General features: G+C 64.1%; 2 protein-coding genes across 2 annotated transcripts in view; one reads left to right on the top strand and one right to left on the bottom strand.

Moving 5' to 3' along the window:
- Positions 1-8388, bottom strand: part of PTP4A3 (protein tyrosine phosphatase 4A3) — a 29033-nt gene extending 20645 nt beyond the window's left edge. Inside the window, exon 1 of the mRNA XM_053930271.2 lies at positions 8242-8388. The gene's annotated coding sequence lies outside the window, so the exon portion shown is untranslated. The remainder of the gene's footprint in view (positions 1-8241) is intronic.
- A 3405-nt stretch (positions 8389-11793) lies between these two features.
- GPR20 (G protein-coupled receptor 20) lies at positions 11794-20097 on the top strand. The gene is made up of 2 exons (XM_045181643.2): positions 11794-11860; positions 17570-20097. Exon 2 carries the CDS (start codon positions 17603-17605, stop codon positions 18680-18682), a length of 1080 nt encoding a protein of 359 aa, XP_045037578.2. The 5' UTR covers positions 11794-11860; positions 17570-17602; the 3' UTR covers positions 18683-20097.
- The last annotated feature ends 588 nt before the right edge of the window (positions 20098-20685 follow it).

Raw genomic sequence — 20685 nt, forward strand, 5'->3', positions numbered from 1 at the left:
TGCCACTCTGCAGCCTGGGAGCCTGAAGCTGGGATTCGAACCCAGGCCTGTGAAGACCAGAAACACCTCTGCTGTGAGGGGGTGGGCGGGCCAGGAAGAGGAGGTGTGAGGAGTCCTGGGGTCAGAGGTGAAGGCCAAGCAGGAAAGGTGGAATCAGAGGACCGGCCAGAATTCCAGGCGCCCAAGTCCTCCCAGTGTGGAAGGTCCCATCCCAGCCCGGCCCCCTCTCTGGATCCGCCCACCACTGGCAGCAGTGTGGCCAAGCAGGGGCCCCCAGGAGGAGGTGGGTGTGGAGGATCCAGACAGACAGGATTAGCAGATGAGCTCTGAGGAGGACAAAGGCAGGTCAGTGCTAAGTAGATTTCCAGAAAGCGGCCTCCAGCCCAGCGGGTCTGGCCCTGGAAGGGGCAGGGCCAGGCAGGAGGGCAAGAGCCAGCCTCCAGGAGCCGGGAGCACCAGCGGCAGCTTTTGAGCCCAACACGGGGCAATACGCTTTAAACTCTCCTCGCCTCAGTTTCCCCATCCACAAAGTGGGGTCATAACGGGTTCGGGACTACTGGTGGAGCGAGAAGAGTGGCCTCAGGGGCTGCAGCCTGGTAGCCATGCCCCACACCCTGCCCACCCCCAGCTCAGCTGCAGCTGCATGCTCATTCCTTCCTCACCCTACAGCCCTGCCCCCAGGTCAGGCCGAGCCCCGAAGCTGTTACGCCCAGGATAGCCCTGCCAGGGGGTATGCACCCCAGCCTGCCATCTGCAGACAGACCACCCTTCTCCAGAAGGCCTGGATACGGGGTGGGCCCCCATGATGCTCCTGGGCACTGGCTGTCCTGCCCCTCCTTCCCCTGGGGTCGCCCCACAAGTGTGCCCAAGTCCCCGTGTCAGGTCGGGCTCACAGGGAACTGAATAGGAAGAGGAACCCGGACCCCGAGAGGCAGGACTTGGGGTGAAGGAGCTGTGGTGCAGTTTCTCACCGCCCTCCTGCCCAAGTCTGCAATGACGGTCTAGAGACCTCACCTGTGTGTCTGCTGAGCGTTGGCTCTTTATGCTGTGAAACAAGTCACTCAAACTTAGTAGCTGAAAATGGCAGCCATCCCCTGTCCACTCTCTCAGGGCCTGTGGGGCGGGGTCCCAGCAGCACTCCTGGGGGTGGTCGGGCAGGGGCCACACCATCTGGAAGTTCCTGGGTGTCAGGGAGACCTGCTTCCAAGCGGTTCACTATCCCAGCTGCCAGGCTGGCCCATCCCTGACCCTCCACGCTGAGCAGACCTTGGAGGGGTTGCCATGGGCTGGCGTCCCCGGGCGGAGCCGTCTGGGAGAGCGAGCTGCATTCAGAGTCAGGCCCGGAGTCCCACACGGCCCTCTGGGACAGTTCCGTAGGTCCCATGAGCCAGCCCTGAGACAGAGAGGGGAGAGCAGGGTGGCTTCAGGGGCCAGCAAGCTGCACAGGCTCTGCCTAGGAGAGGGGCAGTGTGGGGGGCTCGGCTCCCTGCGGGGAAGGGGTCTCCCCTAGAAGTGCCGCTGCTCTCGATGGAGTGGGGCATGGGAGCTACAGGGGGTCGGGGGGGCGGGATTTGAGCAGGATTCCCTACAGGGGCAGGGTTTCCTGCTTGCTGGCTTACACTCCTCATGGAGCTGACACTTCCTGAGCACTGTGCTGGGCGGGCCCAGGGCTGCAGACTGCAGCCCAGGAGCCCACCCAGACAGCCCCCCAGGGAGAGTCCACAGGGGGGCCTGCAGGCCAAGCAGATGTTAGGCAGGTGAGTGGGGCAGAATGCTCCAGTATGTGCAAAGGGGCCCCAACCAAGGGTGCCCCCCACCAACCCCACTGGCCCCTGGACCCCTCCGCTCTTGGGGTCCTCCAGCTCTGTAACTGGAGCCCCCTTGTGCACCAGGTCGAGCCCACCTCCTGGCCTGTGCCCCCGGGATGCCACAGCAGGGAGAGTCAGAGGCCAGAAGATCCCATCATCCAGGGCTCCCACCAGGACAGAGCCTGGACATCCACGGCACCCACGTTCCTGACCGAACAGTTAGAGCTGAAAGTCCTGGGGTGGCCCCTCTGGGTGCTGGCCAGGAAACGGGCGTCAGGCACGCTGCGTGGGCGCCCCCTTGTGGGCAAGCTGGCTGCACAGGCTGAGGAAGGGCCCTCTCCCAGCCCCACGGGCCCTCCCCACCTTTGTCCTCCTCCTCCCGTCCTGTCTCCCAATCCAGGGACCTTCTTTAGCCTGGAAGGACAGGACTGGGACCCTCAGTGTTGCCAGCAGGGGTTGCTTACCTGGTTTGGGTGTTGAGCTGGACTCAGCCCTGCGGGTCCCACCAGGGTCTGAGAGGGGCCCCTGGAGAGTGAGGGGCAGGGAGGGTTCCTGCCCAGCATCAGACACATGAGGGACTGTCAGGAGCTCCGGGAGGGTAGGTGGGGGCGAGTGAGGTGCCCTCCCCAACCCAGGGCCCCCAAGGACCGAGGGGCGCTTCCAAACCTATGTGGGTGAGGTGGGCAAGCTTCAGGGGCTGAGGACAGGTGGAAAGCAAATCCTTCCATCCTGGCTGTTGGAGTCCCCAGCCCAGTCACCAACACGCTGCTCTCTCTGGGGGGGCTCCCCCTGAAGACTCGGGTCTCGTACATGGGGGACCCTCTACCTGGGTGCCAGCCCCCCGGTGGTTCTATCTTTTTCCCCTGGGCCTATAACCCCCCAGCCCACCCTGGACAAGCCCTAACTGCACTCCCCCTTCAGGGACCAGAGTAAATGTTTCCTCCTCCAGGAAGCCTCCCAGCCTCACTCTTTTCCTCCCACAGGTATTGTACTCCTATCTCCTGGGTACAAACTTCTCTGAGGGGGGCAACAACCCCTTCAGTGCCCCCTGGGGCACCCCAACCATGGACTGTACCCAGTAGGGTTCTCTGGGCTTGGTTGCTGAACAGGTGGGGTGAGCCCAGGGTCCGAACACCTGCTCTCCCCACCGTGTGGGGGTGAAAGGTCAGACCCTCCTGGACTGACACCCTGGACTTCTTGCGGCTGGGTCCTGGGACTCCGAGGCCTCTTCCAGGACCAACCGTCTCCATCGGTGAAAGCGGGTTGGGGGGGGAGGGGGCGGGCGCGGTCCCCTGCATCCCCAGCAGGGGGCACCCAGGGAGATGCAGAGACCAGAAAGCTTCAGCACCTGTGTGCGGCAGCCACCAGGGGGCAGCGCAGCTCTAAAAAGGATGGGACTGGACTGCCAACTTGTCTCACCACCTGGGGCTGCTGACCTCCTTCCATGGGAGCCTTTCTAGGGAGGCTGAACCCTCATTCTCAGGAAGCTGTCATTGCTGAAAATGTGGCCTCCCAATGTGCTGAGCTCCTTGTCACGGGCATATCCAAACAGTCACCGACAAACATGATGTTCTGGACCAGATGGTGCCAACTGCAGAGCCCTCGCCGCCCCACCACGCACCAGGAGAGCCCATGGGGACTCTGGCTACAGCCCCTCAGGCAGGAGGAGTGGCTGCCCTTGGCTAGGAACACTCCCCCAGACCCCCAGCTCCCCAGTTCTTGTAAGCAGGCTCTGCTGTCCCCAGACCTGCAGATGCTCAGGGTCTGGTCCCATTCGCGTGGGGCTTGCAGGAGGTGGCAGGGCCCCCGGGTAGGCAGGCAGCCTGGGCAGAGTGGCAAAGCACTCGGTACGCTGGGGGGACAGGAGCGGCCTAGCACCCCCGACAGGGGCATGCTGTGGGAGGCACCGGGTTGGCGAGGGGCCTCGGGCTCCCAGCCAGCAGCCCTGGGCTTTGCAGCAGCCAGTTCACCTCAAGGATTTCAATGATTAGCCCCACGGTAAATGTTCTGGTTTAAAAAATAAGTGGACCCCACACTTGGCGAGGCGGTGAGTACCCCTTCCTTGGAGGGAACCAAGCCCCGCTGGGGCTGCTCCAGGGATAGAAGGGGGCAGAGATGCCCCTGTCAGAGGGGGTGACTGGTCTACTGCCCTGGAAACAGCAGCATCTGAAACTCCTGTCAGGGAATTTTCGTGGAGCCAGTTTACGAAGCACAGGAAGGACCAGGAGCCACCCAGCGCCGCCCCCCCCATGCCTGTCCCCAACCCTGTGTTTGCAGAGGGTGCCCTCACCTGGCTCCAGGCCCAGGGTCAGGCTGTGGGGGCGGGGGCAGACAGACCACCCAACCTGGACCTGGGGCATTTGGGCAGCCAAGGAAACAAAACTGCATATTTTTTCCCCAAAAATACTCCGCAGAGGGACCCAAGTTATTGCTTTGAATTTGTCCATGATTCTGGGAGCTTCCTCTGAACCTCTGCTGCGTGTCCGGCCCATGCCAAGCCCTGAGCCAACAGCCGTGTCGGGCAGAAACAGTGACGGAAAGATGCCAGGGAGCTCCATGGGCATGTGCCACGGGTGGCAGCCTCCAGTCCGACCACGGAATGCACCTGACCTTGCACATGCCCTGAGGCAGGGCTGCTAACGTCCCGGGAAGGCAGCAGCACAGACAACAACCAGTGTGAGGAAGGCCGGGGGAGCAACACCAGGTATGTGCCTCCCCGCCCCCGCCAGCTCACCAGGGGGTCTGAAGCTGTGCTCAGCAGGGGCGGAGAGGCCCCCAAAGCACCAGCCTACGGGAAGGTGAGCAGACCAGGTCTGTCCAGACAGGGGCCCCGGGACGGAGTGAAGCGCTCGCACCTGCCTCATGTGCATGGACCTAAAGGACAGGGGGCTGTGGGAGGGTCCAGACTCCAGGCCACGTGTGAGTCCATTTCTGTGAAACGTCAGGACAGGCAGGTCCACAGAGAGAGAAAGCAGGTCGTGGTGGCCAAGGACCCAGGGAGGGGATGGGGCGACTTCTTCGTGGGAGCAGGGTTTCCTTTTGGGGTGATGGAATGTTCTGGAGTTGGATAGTGGTGACAGCCACACCTCTCCTTGGACAGCCACTGCCCAGGGCTCCTGTCTGCGGGGAAAACCTCAACCAGTCACTCACTGGTTTGTTCCTCAGTCTTCAAAAAATTCAGGTGCTGCCTCCTTCAGGAAGCCTTCCTGAGATCCTCCTTTGAGGGGGCAGGGAACTAGAAACCTGGGGGCATATCTCAGGTCCATCCCTGGCCTGCTGAGTGACCTCTGAGCCTCCGAGGACTCACCTGTGAATTGGGGACAGTGACAGGGCTGGGGACAGTGCTACCAAAGACACGGTATGGAAGAGTGCCCTGAAGCCCCCTGGGGTCCCCACCCTCTCTCTGCCAGCCAGAATAAACTGAGGCCTCTCTCCCACACCTGGCGCTCCCATGACAGCCCTGGTGTAAACAGAGGAGGAGACAGGAGGAGGAGTGTCAGCCGCCTAAACAAACCTGCTGGGCCGGAGACAAGGCGCAGGCCTGGTGGTGGGGGTGTGGGGCAGGGAGGGGGCGGCGGGCGCTGGGGCCGGAAGGAGGAAAGCGGGATTGAAACAGGGTTTGATTTACAGAGGGAAAAATAATTATCTGCAAGGCCCTGGACAAAGTCCATTTGTTCTTGAAGAGATGGAGGGGTCGGCGGATGGAGGGTAGAAGAAGGGGCGCTGCCCCCCTGAGACTAACCTCCGAAGTGATGAGGCGTCAGCCAGCGCCTGGGTTGGAAACCAGGAGCATAGCGGGCCGCTGGGCCAGTGTCTGCTGGGACCAGCCTCCCAGTGTACTGGCAGGAGCCAAGGTGTGGCCGGCACGGTCACCCGGCTGCACGTCAGAATTGCCGGGTTGCCCAGGCCCCTGCCCAGACCCCTCAGCTCAGCCTCCCATGGGCCCAGCCTGGGCATCACTGAGGGAATCTCCCCAGCGGCCCTCCGTGCACCTGCCCACTCGACCCCACGCGGCCGTGCGCGACCCTGCAGCACATCTGCTGTCTCCTTTGCTTCTCGCCGCAGTCCTTGGCGTGCAGATGGGGAAACCGAGGCACGGGGAGGCTAAGGGCCTCATCTCAGGTAGCGCGGCAGTGGGACCAGGATTAGAATCCAAATCTGTCACCCCCAAGTGCCCTTATCGCTGCTCCTGAGGCCTCCTCCCAGCCTCTCCAACTTCTCAGGGCTCCAGGCTACGGTCAGAAATCAGCGCCCCCCCCCCCCAAAAGAAGTACAGATTGGTGGTTACAAAATAGTCAAGGGGATGTAAAGCACGGCATAAGGAATAGTCAATGATGCTGTAATAACTACGTATGGTACCAAGGGGTCCTGGAAATATCAGGGGGCCACTTTGTAAAGAATATAACTGTCTGACCACTGTGCTGTGCACCTGAAACTAACATGAAATACCACTGAATGTGAATTATCATTGAAAAATAACACTTTAAAAATTAAAAAAAAAAGAAAAGAAATCAGCCCTCAAAGGAGGGTCCAGTGTGCTGGGGCAGAGAGGCCTTCCCAAGCCTGTCCTGGCCCTGACCCTCCACTGTCCCCTGTGACCGCAGGGCCCCTGCCCACCTGCAGAGAGAGGCCCAGATGCTCAAAGGCTCTGGCAGACCCTCAACATACAAGTGGGTAGTTTCACACTCAAATTCTGGGGGTTCCTGGACCCTGAGCCAGGCCGCCCAGCTGAAAGGGCAGGAGACCTTGCGAGCTTTGTCCTATGTAGAACTTTCACAGTTTCTAAATTTTGTGTTGGAGTGGACACGCCCTGCTACACCAGGCAACAGCGGCTCACACCCGCACACCCCAGTGCACAGGTGGCTCACGCTGTGGACACGCGGTGGGCCTGTGCTCCGCCTGCACCCAGGAAGAGCCGGCCACAGCGGCCACAATCACTGTCCTAATGACCAGTTACGCTGTCCTCCTCCTCCTCATCTTCATCTTCACCATCATGCCCATTTAAATCTTGAATTGGCTGACCGATCTCCCTGCCAGACTGAAGCCCCTCGAGCCCCGATGGAGAAGGGCCTGCAGGGCAGGGTCTGCACCCAGGGCTTGCTCTGAAAGCAGCCGGGGTGGGGGCCAGAGCCTGGGGTCCAGCCCATGGGAGGGACAGCAGGGCCCAAGGCCCAGCCTTCAGCCCAGCCCTCCACTGACGTGCCTGAGGGCACCCAGACCGGGGTGGGAACTGGGTAGCTCGGTCTGCAAACACCTTGGCCAAGGGCAGCCATCTGACCGCCTGAGCAGGGACGTCACTCCCGCTGGCTCTCCCTCCTTCCCCCAGCTCCGCCCACCCACCCCGGCCCCTCGCCCATCTAAACACCGTCCAGGGTCTGGCTTCTGTCCTTCTGACACGTCTCATAAGCAGGAAGCAGCCCACAGCCCCCAACCCCCCGGAGGATCCCAGACACCATCAGCTCCCAGGGGAGAGAGATCGGGGCTCGGGGTGGGGTGCCTCAGTACCCCCACCCCATCGGAGAGAGAAACCTCTCCCTGGGTCAGGGTTGGGGCAGGACCCAGAGCTCACAGGACCGTCTGTGACATGTGAGGACCTTTCTTAAGAGGGGCCAGGGTCAAGGGGTACCCAGGCAGGGTGCCTGGCAGTTGGCTGCAGCCGGAGATGAGCCCTGGTCATGGTCACACACGGAGCCCCAAGCCGCGCCCCACCCCCACACAGCCCCAGGAGTTTGGCAGAGCAGATGGGCCACTGTTCCCAACTCCAGGTGGGCAAGCTGGGCTGTGAGGCCACAGCTGGTCAGGGGCTGAGCTAGGACCTGAGCCTAGATCTGACTGAGTCTGGCACTGTCTCCCTGCCCCCAAAGCTTCTGAAGTCCTGGCTGGGCCCTAGAGGGGCCACAGGAGGAAGAGGGTGGCCCTTCCTAAGCAAGTGCCCCGGGGCCAGGCACAGACAGGCTGTGAGCCCACACTGCGGGGGGCAATGACCAGCAAGGGTGGGTGGCCAGCTGCCCCGGAGGCCCCTGGGAAGACTGCCCAGAACATAGCAGACCGCTCCAGGGGACGGGCCCTTCCTTGGTGGGAGACGCCCTCACCCTGCATTCCATCAGCAAGGCCTAGGGTCCAGGTCTGGCAGGAGCAGGCACCCCAGCCTCCAGGGCGGGTCCCACCAAACCCAGTCGCTTCTCTATAAAGTGCAGGGGGTGTCACCTTCACAACAGCTTCGGTAGAGCCTGGGGACTGCCTGTGTTCTGTCTCAGGCTTTACAAGGACAGTAGACCCACACGCTGTCCGTCACTGAAGACCCCCCAGCCTTGGGGCAACCCTCCAGCCCACACTCGGACCCTTCCCAGGATCCAGGTGCGAGAAGGTCCCACCTGCCCCCCACCCCGGTCCGGTCAGTGGGGGCAGCCAAGAGGCCTGGTGTCAAACTCACCGGCATGCTCTCCCATGTCAGAGCAGATTGGGTTTCAGGATCCTGGGTGGGGGCTGTGGCCTGCACCCCTGCCCGACTGCCCAGTGCCCTTCCGCCCATCACCCCAGAGAACTGGCACCGGCCTTCCAGAATGCCGCCTTCCTGGCCAACTTCTGTTGGCCAGCCTCCCTCCACCCATTCCCACCAGCTGCCCGCTCCTGGGGCAGCGGGGGTTGAGGAGGAGGCAGGACCTTTGCGGGCAGTGACCCGGACATCCTCCCACCACCCGGCTGGGCTTTGTCGCCGCTGCCCAGAGGGACAGACCCAAGGCAGGGAGGAGACAGGCTGGGGCATGTCCAGGGTGCCCCAGGGAGGCAGGGGCCAACCCCGGCTCATCCAGTCCCCGACCCCAAGCCTCGCCTGCTGCAGGAGGGCTCCCCGCCCCCTGTGAGGGAGATGCACAGGGCCATGCAGACGGCCTCAGGGCAGCTGCCACATCCCCACATGGACAAGGTCCCCGCCGGCTCTGCCCCCGCCCCCACAGGGGTGTCGCAACAGCCAGGGCAGCAGAGCCTGGGAGTCAGGGCCACCCCCATGAGGCCCGCTACGCAGACAGACAGACAGACACCGCTATCCTGGCCCCACAGGAGCTCAGAAATAGAAAGCAGGTCCAAGGCCCTGCGGGGGACGCAGCTGGTTCACGGCCTGGGTGGGCAGCCTTTGGTGGCTGAACTCGGCGTCCAGGGCGTGGGCCATCAGCTGCCCCTGGACCTGGGAAAGACCTTGCACCCGACACTCTGCCCCGGGCCAGGCTATGGGGTATGTGTCTGGGAGTGGGTTCCCAAAGCTTCCAGAGAGAAAGCAGGCCTGGCCCAGCAGGGCCATTTCAGAGCCACTCCAGGACACGGGGGTGGGGAGGAGCGGGCGTCTCCCAGCCCACCCCCCAAACACACTCACTTATCAAAAATTCTGCCCCAGCTGAGCCTCCCCCTCCTTTCTCCAGCTCCCAGTCGCTGCCACAGGCCTCCCCAGGAGTCCCCGCCCCCAGCCTGGGTTGCACATCTCAAGAAGAGCCTTCCTGTGTGACAACCCATGGACACACAGGCCTCGGTGCTTCCTAGGATGAAGGGGCTTGGCCTAGGGCCTTTCATAGGCCTGTTGTCCCACCTCGAGCACATAAGTACATGGTTCAGCTGGGCTCAGACCCAGGGCTGCAGAGGGCCTCCCAGGCCCCTCACCCCAAACATACCAGGTCACTTCTCCCTGGGGCATGTGGCCATTAACGCCTCACGAGGGTCCCAAGGGGTCTTCTTGCCCACCCAGCCCAGGCAGTCCCGGGGCCAGGGGCTCCCCCTACCCCTTCCAGCGATCTGAGCCCTCCCGAAGAGCCAGCCTGTGCTTCCCCACCCCAGTGGCCCCTGGCTGGCCTCCCCGCTCCCCCCGCCCCGGGGCAGACAGCGGGCACACGGCCGGGGGTCCAGCGCTGTTCTCATCCCCAGAGGCAACGAGAGGAGGGCCACTCCTCGCAGAGTGTCCCCTGCTCCCCTCCAGCCCCCTTGGCTCTTGGGCTGCTTTTTGTGACTTTGCCCTCAGAATGGCAGACTTCTGTCCTCCATGAGTCCTGGGACAGAATCACAGCTCCAGTACTGGGGGAGGGGCCCCACCAGGCTGGGCAGCCCGCACTCTAAACTGCTCCACCTCACTGGAAAGGGTCCTGACCCCTGACGGAGCCACACTCCGCCTGGCCCGGCCAGGCTGTGGAGGTGACAAGGGCAAAATTGTCCCTGTGCGCTTGTCTTCCCTGAGGGCCACTCAAGCCTCCTGGACTCTAGCACCTCCCCACCCCCACCCTCGGTTCCTACAGCGAAGAGCCCCCTCCGAGGCCCCCAGGGTGGGCAAGAGGCCCAGTGGGCCCTGCCAGTGACTCAGCTCATAAAACCCGAGCCTCCCCTGGCTCCGTCCCCCCACCATCCTCCCCACATTCCACCCACACGAGTCCACACTCCCCCAGCAAGACCCCGGGTGCCCGTGCCAGCCTGGGGCAGGGGTCCTCATGGGCCAGAGGCTCCTGCCCCTCTCGGGCCCTACCGGTGTTCCAAGGAGATAATGAGAGCGTGTAGGTTTAGCCCTGCCTGAGTGGGGAGCCTGGGGGTGGGGCAGGGAAGCTGCTTCGGCACCGCCCTCCCCCAGAATCCTCAGTGGCTCCCCAATGCCCTCATGGCCAAGAGCACCATTCTGCGCCCTTAGGGACAACTGAGACCCCAGGCACCATCTCTAGCTCGGTCCTGGCCTCGTTGCTTATCCCTGCCCTCCACGCCTGGGGACCCCGGGGTGCAGTTCCTGCTGCCTAGATGGCACCCCTGCCGCCCTCCCCACCCTCAGCCCACCCAGACTCCCTGCTCTGGGTCCCCCTGCCGTTGCTGCTGCCCCTGCCTCAAGCTGTGCCTCCCCCTCCAGGAGCCCTCCCCCTAATGGGCTGGGCCAGGACCTGGGCACCTCCGCCTCCTCCTGGGGGTGGCACCAGACTGAAGCTCCCAGGCCAGGGCCTCGGGGCAGCTGTCCCTGTGTCCCCAGTGCCTGGCACAGGCCAGCTCAGTAGTGTTCAGCAGACAAGGTGCTAGAGGATTAACGTGCGTGAGTGAGCAGAGGCACAGGGACAGGTGACTAGGGAGGACACCCAGAACTCACCCCAGCCACCCTCCCTCGGACCTGAAACCCTGACCCCCCAGGCTGACCACCAGCCTCCGTTCTGGTCAGCGCTCCTGCCGAGGACAGGCTGTCCCTCCCGGCGCCAGCCTGGATCAGGCCCCAGTTGCTGAGATTTACTGCCCACTGGCCCTGGTCAGATCCAAGTCTTTCCCACGCAGCTGACCCACGTGTCCCCACAGAGCAGCCAGCCTTCGCAGGGGTGACAGCAGGCCTTGCGTGGCTGTGGGCCGGTGCCCGCCCCCCACACACACTCAGGAGCGCCTGTGCCCTGGGAAGCCGCCCCCCTGCAAGGGGCGAGCACCAGTGGGCTCAGAGGTCCAGACCCTGCTCAGGCAGGCCCTCAGGCACACAGGGTGCACTCAGGCCCAGAACGTGTGGACCACAGAGCCCGGGGGCCACAGGGCGCAGCCCTGGCAGACATCCGCCCCTCCCATGCAGAAAACTGGTCTGCATGTGCTCGCTCCTCCCTGGCACTCGGAGCACCAGCTGCACTGTCCCAGGCCCCTGCAGCATCAGCAGACAGGACACTGGGGGACAGAGAGCCAGGGCTGGAGCCGCCATCCCTTCCTGCTTGCCCCAGCTCCCCAGGTGGTGCAGCTCTGGCCCCACACCTCAGTGCCTCAGTTTCCTCCTCTGCCAGGCAGGGCTGTGGACTCTGCAGCCCCTAAGCTCCTTCTCCCAGGGCCCTGGAACGGAGCTCCTCTAGGGGACTGTGGAGGGGGGAGGGGAGAAAATGAACTGCCCCGCCCCTGCCCCGCCCCCTCCCCCCCACCTCTGCTGCCTTTGCCCAAAAGGAGACCCGGACGGGCGCCGGCCTGACGTCAGGCCCCAGGAAGGCGCGTCTGACGGCCTGCCTGAGTGGCCACACAGCTGCCAGGGAGGCTCAGGGAGCGCTGGCTCTGTCTTCAGTCACCGGGTGGGCGAAGGTGAGGTGAGTCCCCGAGGGCCGTCCCAGCCTCAGGAGCTGGTCCGGGCGGCGTCTTCACAGGCCAGGCAGAGAGGCGCATTGAGGTCCCGCCCTGTAGACCATTGTAGAGATGGGAAAACTGAGCCCCAGGGGGATGATGGCTAGACAGGCCGGGCTGGGCGCAGAGTAGGGCGGGGCGGGGGGGTGGGGAATGGAGGGGGGGAGCGCCCAAGGGCTCGTGGGGCGTCCCTCCGGCCCCAGAGCCCTATCTGTGCTGCCGAGCCCCCACAGCATTTCTGTGGATTTCACTCACTCACTCCCTCATTCATTCATTCAACACGCTCTGGAGTCCGCTGGGAGCCCGGTGCGGGGCCTTGCTCTCCAGCCTGTCAAGGCGCTAGGCTGGGAGACCCCAAGGGCACTGGATGAGTTCTGGGACCTTGGCCACCGCCATCCCCCAGGCTGGGGCAAGGCTGGGGTTGAGGGGTGTATGGGTACAGGCTCAGAGCCGGGCGCAGCCCCTGTGGAGAGCCACTTCAGCTCAGGCCCTTCGCTCCAGCTGTGCCCTTCCCCAACCCTTTTGGGGTAGGGAAACTGAGGCCCAGGCCCACTGCCCGCTCCCAGTGTGGACCTCCTCGGAGCTGGCTCTGCCCCCAGCCTGGCTCTCGCAGTGGTAACTGCCCTGTGAGAAGGAACAGGGTCCCGAGGGGGCGGGCAGGCGGGTTGGGAACTGGCCTGGGGCCAGGGTGGCGGGCGGGGCAGACAGGGAGCAGCTGTGAAGCCTCAGGCAGAGTGGGAACGGAAGGGACAGGCAGGACAGAGGGGCGGCGTCCCTCAGGGCCCTCCGACCAGCCGCGGGACTGCCCACTGGCCATCATGTCCTTCTCCCAACATGTAGTCACTCCCAGCCAGAAGGTCACCCAGGGCCACCTCCCCTGCAGGGGCTTCCTGGCTGTGTAGCCTGGTCCAGCTGCTGCCCCGAGGCCTCCACAGTCCCTTCCCGGACCACCAGGCGAGTGCACTTCCGGGGCATGGTGCAGGTGGGAGGAACCACAGGGCAGAGGTCAAGCCCCAGCTCCCCAGCCCCTCTGGGTGACTCAGACACAGTGGGGCTGGCAGCAACAACTGCATCTGGGGAGGGGTCAGTGATGCCTGGCAAGGGGTCGCCTTGGAGACAGCACCTGAATCATGGGGCCCCAGGGGAAGGGTGTCCAGGGCTCCAGGAGGTCAGAAGGGCTCAGGGAGGGCGGCGTGGAGTGGTGACAGAGGGCACACCAGGCAGAGGGAACGGAATACGCAGAGGCTGAGAGCACCAGGCTGAGGGTCTATCCGGAGACGGACTAGGCAGGGCCAGGCAGGTGCAGCCTGGGCCCCTGTCCTGCTGCCCCGAGAGGGGTGCATGGAGGCGGGGCGGGGCACTGCAGCAGGGCGGCGGCATCGAAGGCTGTCCGAGTGCCTGCCGGGCCCATGTTCAGTGACGCCAGGGCTGCGCCCCAAGAAACTTGCATTTCGTCAGGGTCAGGTGCGGCGAGGCCCAGGCTCCCTGGGTGGCGCTCCACCCCTGCCCACAAGTGACCCTCTCCTGGCGCCGGGTGGAGGGAGCCCCAGCCAGGAAGGGACCTAGATTCTGCCTGACACTACCCAGCATCTGCCAGGTGATCTGGAGCCAGTCTGGTCCCCCTTGGGGGCCTCAGGGAGGGCCCAGGGAGCCAGCAGAGGCTCAGACCAGCCAAAACCAGCAGGCGATATTCTAAAGCAGATGCCATGAAACCAAGAATAATCAGAAAAATAAACAGACCGTGGTTCCCCGAATAGTGGCTATTTGGGCCTTGGAAAGTCGTCTTGCCGGGGGCGTGGGCACACGTGGGTGCTCTGTGCCGGCGAAGCTCCTTGTGCTCAAACCCCAGGTCCAGAGAGGCCCTCCCAGCCCAGTCCCGCCCCTGTGTGGGCCTGGGAGCAGGAGGACCTGGCTCTGATTCCCAGCTCCAGCACCTCCGTGCTGTTTGTTTGACTTAGGGCATGGCACTCACCTCTCTGGGCCTCTGCTTCCTCGTCTGTCAAACATGGGACTGCTGAGCGGATGCAGAGGGTCCAGCCTAGTGCCTGGCCCATAGCAGGGGCTCCAAGCACCTCAGTCAGGGAAGAGCTCCACCTGGCCTCCGCACCTGCCCTCCCCACCCTGGATCGGGCAGCAGACTCCCAGGCAACCCCCTGGTGCCCCACAGCTGAGCCCAGGCTCCCCTGAGGTCCCCTCTGCGGCACCCCTCTGTGCGTCCCCCGTCCAGCGGCTGGGCATCCCCTCTGTGGTCCTCTCTGCCCAGTGTCTGGACATCCGCAGAGAGCATGCAGGGACGGGCCGGGGGTGGGGGGTGAAAGGAGGCATGGACAGGCCAGGACACACCCTACCTGCCTGGGAAAGGAGGTCAGCATGACCCCAGCTGCCCAGGAGGTCTTGGCCCTGTGTCGCTGAGCACACAGCAGGGACCAGTGGGCTGTGAGTGGAGGCAGCGGGGCACACAGCCCCCCATTAGTCAGTGTGGCCATCAGGCTGGACAGCGAGGGAGCCCCAGAAGGGGACAGGATCAACTGACTTGGGGAAAGATGCTTATTCTTCCTTTTGGGGAGGGTTCCCTGGTCTGAGCCTCACAAACACTCGGAGGAACCCTGAGTGCGCACGTGGGCGCCCGTGCCAGGCCCTCGGCACAGAGGGACAGACCTCCCTTCCCCTTCCAGGCTATATTTAGAGGCCGGGCAGGAGGGGCCTGTGGGGAGTGGGTGCTCCGTCGCTGCCAGCAGAGGGGCCTGCCTCCTGGGTGACCCACCTGCCCTCTCAGGGTCAAGGACCCGGGTGTGGGAAACCCCCAGCAGACCCGGGTTCGAGTCCTGGTGGAGAAGGCCTGGGGCCGGATGGGGAGGAGCTACAGTCTCGCACCCCAGCCATCACCGCAGTGCGTCCTCTGGGGACCTGTGGGAACAAGGAGCCATCGTTAGGTCACTCCATAGGCAGAGAGACTGAGGCTCAGAGGGAGCCCAGGCCCATCCCCTGCTGGGTGGTGCTGTTGTCTGACGTCCCACAACACCCAGCACCTGGCCATCGCCTGCCGTGACGTCCCCCTGCCTTGTCATGGGGGTGTGGGTGTGCTGAGAAGGAGGAAGGGGACCAGGGCCCCAGTTCAGGGGTTAGGGACCCCAGCAGGGTCAGGGGTGGGGAGGGGACCATCCCATAGGGCGTCTGGAGTAGGGGCTGAGGGAGTGGCGACCAGTGGGGAAACCGAAGCCCTTCCTGGGGACATGCAAGGTGGGCAGTGTATCCGCGCAGACACTCCCAGCCCCGCCCCTCCCCTGGCCCAGGGGTGGGCATGGCGAGCAGGCTGGGTCAGCATGGACATCCGTGGGTCACCTGCCCAGAAGGCCCCGCTCCGTGGGCGGTCCAAGCACAGGGCCTGTGGTCTCACCATCGGAGCTCAGCTCCCTTCAAAACAGACGGGTCGTGAGTTGGTGCCCCAGGGAGGGGGTCGGCTGAATAATGAAATCGGTATGCGTCACTGTGAGGCAGAGGGACAGGTCTATGGGGGGGCGGGGCAGCAGGGACAGTGAGAGCCAGACTTAGCAAAGGGAACAGTGAAAGAGATGGTGAGTGTGGAAGGTCAGAGGTGAGGGCCCAGGCTGGGAACAGTGTTGGGGCTCAGCGTGTGACTGGGACCAGGGTTCAGCCAGTGACCAGGGTCAGGGCTCAGCGTGACAGATACCAGAGCAGCCTCACCAGGTACCTGGGATTGTGACTCAGTGTGTGGCAGGGGTGGGGCTCAGCAAGTGGCCGGGATCGGGGTCAGCTTTGCTGGGATCAGGACTCAGACTCAGAGCTGAGAACCAGCACGGGCTCCGCTGACACCTCTCCTCACCTGTGCAGTCCCTGGAGCGTCTGGAGCCCCCTGTGCACTCCCCACCCCGCAGCCCTGCCCAGAGGCCAGGCTCCTAGAGCGAGCTTCTGGCCAGCTCTCGAGGCCGGCCCTGGGAGCTTCTGGGGAGCATCTGCAGAGAACCTGGTCTGTGTTGTTTACTGCTTGTCTCTGGCTGTGACTGCACCTCTCGCAGACTCACGGGGAACTGAAAAGCACCTGGGGGTCCTGAAACCCTGGCCACCGGCCCCCTGCGCCAGCTCCCAGCCCCCTGAGTTTGCAAGGCATGGTTTTCTCATGGCCAAGGAGGGACCCGTTGGGAGGCATCCTTGTCCTTCCCGGTGGCCCTCTTTCCCCACCCTTCACGCCAGAAGATGAGGCCCACAGAAGGGCTCTCCCAACCCCGGCACCCCTCACACTCCTGTCTCCCTGAGGTGCACCCACTGACCCTGTTAGGCACCGGGGGCCCCGAGCGCCAGGCAGCCCACCTGGAGGAACGTGAGCCAAGGCCTGGGCCCGAGGGTGCTGGGGCCGGCCCGAGGGGCCACACACAGGCCTGGGCAGTACTTGACCCCTCCTGGCAGCCTCGGCCTGCAGAGGCAGACGCTCAGTTGGGTGACCTCAGGCAGGTGCTGACCTCTCTGAACCCAAGGTTGGAGGCGGCCACCTGTTCTGCCAGGGTCCCTCCAGGTCAGCTTGCGACCTGAGTCCTAGCTATTGAGGGCTCCTCTGCTGGGCCTATACCCACCCCTGTGGGCCGGACTCAGAGTCCCCACTCCATGGGGTGGACACTGGCAGAGAGAGCCTGTGGCTGGAGGGGTGGGCAGCGTCCAGCCTGTTCACTTCCCGTGGCCACTGGGAGAGAGGAGGGTCCGCTCTGGCTCTGCAGGGGCAGTGGACGCACTGAGACCCCGGGTGTACACATGCCACACCCCCCTCTCTGCTTCTCCCAAAGCCCTTGCCTTTCCCCTGAAAAAGCCAGAAATGTCCTTATTTGGAGGACCAGCCCGCAGGGTGGGGCGGGGGGCCGTTAACCCTTCCTTTATAAATAAAAGGATAAATCTCAGCAAGTTAAACAGCTCAGCAGGAACATAAACAGAGTGGGCAGCCCCAGCCCAGCCCCCCACCCACCCCCACTGGCTAGCCTGCTGTATTTGACTCACTCCCCCTCGGGCCCCACTGCCCTGGGACCCAGCTCCAGCTCTGGCCCCTGTGAGCCATGCTGCGCTGTGGGGCCGCCCGTGTGACTAGGGAGCCGGCCTGTCTGGGCTAGGGGGGAACAGGGGCACCCGGGAGCTGGTTCTCAGCCCCCTCCCTGCCCCTGAGGAAGGCCCCCCGCACAAGGCCCCTCATCCCGGGTGTTGACCCAGTGCCAGCGCTGGAGGAGGTAAGAACAGACGAGTGGCCTGGAGGACGGGGCCAGGGTCAGGTTACCCTCAGGGTGGGCCACCAAGGGCCAGGCCATGAGCGGAGCACTGACGGGTTGCTGGGCACTGCTGAGCTCCATGACTCGTCCCGCGGCTGTGGGATCGCTGCGGTCTGTGCAGGCTGGGACACGGGCCCAGGGTGGCCCAACTACTCGCCCCAGTTGCACAGAGAGTAAAGAGGGGGCCCCGCCCTCCCAGCTGTGCCACAGCTGTCACCTCTGCCTTCCAGGTCCTGGGGACCTCAGGCCTGCACTGCAGGGGTTTGCCCCAGGCTGGCCAGGGCCAGGGGGCAAAGAGGGCAGGCATCGTGGGGCCGGGCCGGGCAGAGGCATGAAAGCGGACATGTTGGGGTGCTCACTGGGCAGTCCCTACGCAGGGCTTGAGTGACCCCATCTCTCTCTCCCCAGGCCTGGGGCAAGTGCGGGCTGGCCACCACTGCCATGCCCTCTGAGTCTCCTGTGGGGCCCTTGACCGGGGCAGCCCCCAACGCCACAGCAGCGGCGCCGTGGGCCAACCTCAGCACGCCCGAGAGGCCCCTGTTCCACCTGTTCGCCGTGCTGGACGAGGAGCTGCACGCCAGCTTCCCGGGCCTGTGGCTGGCCCTGATGGCCGTGCACGGGGCCATCTTCCTGGCGGGGCTGGCGCTGAACGGGCTGGCACTCTACGTCTTCTGCTGCCGCACGAGGGCCACGACGCCGTCGATCACGTACACCGTCAACCTGGTGGTGACCGACCTGCTGGTGGGCCTGTCCCTGCCCGCGCGCTTCGCGGTCTTCTACAGCACGCGGGGCTGCCTGCGCTGCGCTTTCCCGCACGTCTTCGGCTACTTCCTCAACATGCACTGCTCCGTCCTCTTCCTCACCTGCATCTGCGTGGACCGCTACCTGGCCATCGTGCAGCCCGAGGGCGCCCGCCGCTGGCGCCAGCCTGCCTGCGCCCGGGCCGTGTGTGTCTCCGTGTGGCTGGCGGCCGGCGCCGTGACCCTGTCCGTGCTGGGCGTGACGGCCAGCGGTGGGCCCTGCTGCCACGTCTTCGCGCTGACCGTACTAGAGTTCCTGCTGCCACTGCTGGTCATCAGCGTGTTCACGGGCCGCATTGTGTGCGCGCTGTCGCGGCCGGGGCTGCTACACCAGGGCCGCCGGCGCCGTGTGCGGGCCATGCAGCTACTGCTCACCGTGCTTGTCATCTTCCTCGTCTGCTTCACACCCTTCCACGCCCACCAGGTGGCCGTGGCGCTGTGGCCTGATGTGCCACGCCACACCAGCCTCGTGGTCTACCACGTGGCCGTGACCCTCAGCAGCCTCAACAGCTGCATGGACCCCATCGTCTACTGCTTCGTCACCAGTGGCTTCCAGGCCACCGTCCGTGGCCTCTTCCGCCGGCGTGGGACGGAGTTCGAGCCTGCTGTAGGTGATGTGGTCAGCATGCGCAAGAGTTCCAGGGACTCAGGCCACCATCACATCCTCAGCACCGGCCCTCACGCCCTCACGCAGGCCCTAGCTAATGGGCCCGAAGCATAGTTGGCAGGACCTAGCAAGGGGGCCGAAGGTCAGGGGTGGGCTGAGCATGCCAGGTCAGGACCAGCTCTGCCTGGATAGCAAATTGGTTTCTCTTTGATCAATTGGTAGTGGCTTCCCAGGGCACAGCATAGCTGTTCTAAGGCCACTATGCTCTGGTTGACTAGCAATGTCTGCCACAGGCTCCACATGGGGTGTGGTGTTCTGAATGCTGATGATTCCCTACCCCTAGAGTCCACTGAAAACTGAGAGGGGTAGCCAGGACCTCCTTCTTGCCTGGGCCATTCTGTCCCCAGAAGGGGGTCCCCAGAGAAAGGGACAAAGATTTTTTTACACAATGGGGATTCCAAGGAGAGTTTAAAAGTCAACCTGAAGTGGTCTCCTCCCCCTACCCGTGCCCCCTTCTCCATCCTATCCCCTCAGAGAGGACAAGCACAGAAAGGAAACGTCGGGGACGCAGCATCTCATGAGTGACATGAGGGGTGCATGTTTGGGCAGGACCCCCCGCTGAGGGGTCCCTGATTTGATAAGACCAGAGGCCACCTGGGGCGCGCTTTGCTGTGAGCCAGTACTTGGATCTCTGGGTTGACCCTTGACCCTGCAGCAACCCCACAGAGAAGTGGCCACTTCCCCGCACTGCGCCGCAGCTGGGGCTGGCCAGTCCCAGTCAGAGCCCTGCCCCACATCCCCCAGGCAACACCCCCCCTCGTGCCTGTCTTGGCTGCTCAAACCTCCCCAAAGCCCCCACTCCAGGAAGGCTCTCAAAGACCCTGCCTGCTGTCCCAGGGGGTGGCGGGGCTCACAGCCTCACCCTAGGGACAAGGACACCAGGAGCAGTGACGCAGTCTTGCAGCTGCCGGTTGCCTTCCCACACACAGACAGCCCCTCGCTCTCCCCTGGGCAGCAGGGCTCTGAGAGCTGCCCTCCCCAGCTCGTCCTGCTTCTGCCTTCTCTGGCTCGGGCTTCTGGTTGCCTTCTCTGGTCTGGACTCCAGGATTGCCTCCACGTGCCTTCTGGTCCCCACGTCTGCAGTCCCAGTGTCCAGCCTGGGCTCCTTGGGGACTGCAAGGGCCTCGGGCCCAGGGAGCTTTCTGCCATTCAAGCTTCAGAGGGGGGCTGCCAGTCTTCCGGGGCTGGGGCAGGAATGGGGGGCTGACCTCATGCCTTTGAGAGCTCAGACTGAAGGCCCTAACAGAACCCTCGTAAGCTGGACCTCTGTTTCCCCCGTCTCCCTTGGCCTTGCACCTGGAGAGACTGGGGGCTGGGCCCCCGTGCTCCCACAGATGTTTGCTCCCTCCTCCTGAGCCTCAGGGGCCAGGGTGTGGGGCCTTTGCCTCCCCTTCCTCACGGCCTCCCTTCCAAACTTTCTAAAGGCCCACGCAACGTATGGTGGCGTGTGTACTTATATCCGACATAAAAGTCTCCTGGACAAGAAGCCTTCATCCTAAAGTAACCCTGCGTATCCCCTGTGAGCCCTTCACTCAGCTGGTGGGCAGGGGTCCCGCGGGGCACCGAGCCAGGTGCTGGCCTGTGCGTGACCCCATGTGCTCACGGTCCTGTGGACAGGCGGGGACTCCCAGGAGGGGCTATGGTGGTGGGTTTGAGGTTTGGCTGTCACTGACAGCAGCGGACTGGGGGGCCTCCAGCTGGCTGCTCCAGAGGGCAGGGGTGGAGGGATACAGGTGGCAGACTTGTGGGCAGGGTGTGGGCACAGTCACTGGGGATGAGGAGCCGGCCAGCCGGGTGATGGGCCCTCGCCCCATCCTGGCCCCAACTCCACTGCCTGGGAGGAGAGGTGGACCTGGGCAGGGCGGCCAGAATGCCTGCAGCGTTCTGCATCACCAAGGTGTGTCCCGGAGGGAGAAGGAGGAGGGGAAGGGTCAGTTAACTGTCACCCGTGGGAGGCAAGAACTGTGGGTTCCAGTGGGCTTACAATGTGGCACCAGGTTGTCCCTTTCTCTGAACCTCCCCACAATCCCAGGAGGTCAGGACTGTCAGTCCCATTT

The sequence above is a fragment of the Desmodus rotundus genome, chromosome 8, assembly GCF_022682495.2.
Source record: "Desmodus rotundus isolate HL8 chromosome 8, HLdesRot8A.1, whole genome shotgun sequence".
Taxonomy (NCBI): Eukaryota; Metazoa; Chordata; class Mammalia; order Chiroptera; family Phyllostomidae; genus Desmodus; species Desmodus rotundus.

Coding starts and splice junctions, on each gene's coding strand:
- GPR20 (XM_045181643.2), top strand. CDS start 17,603: ATGCCCTCTGAGTCTCCTGTGGGGCCCTTGACCGGGGCAGCCCCCAAC.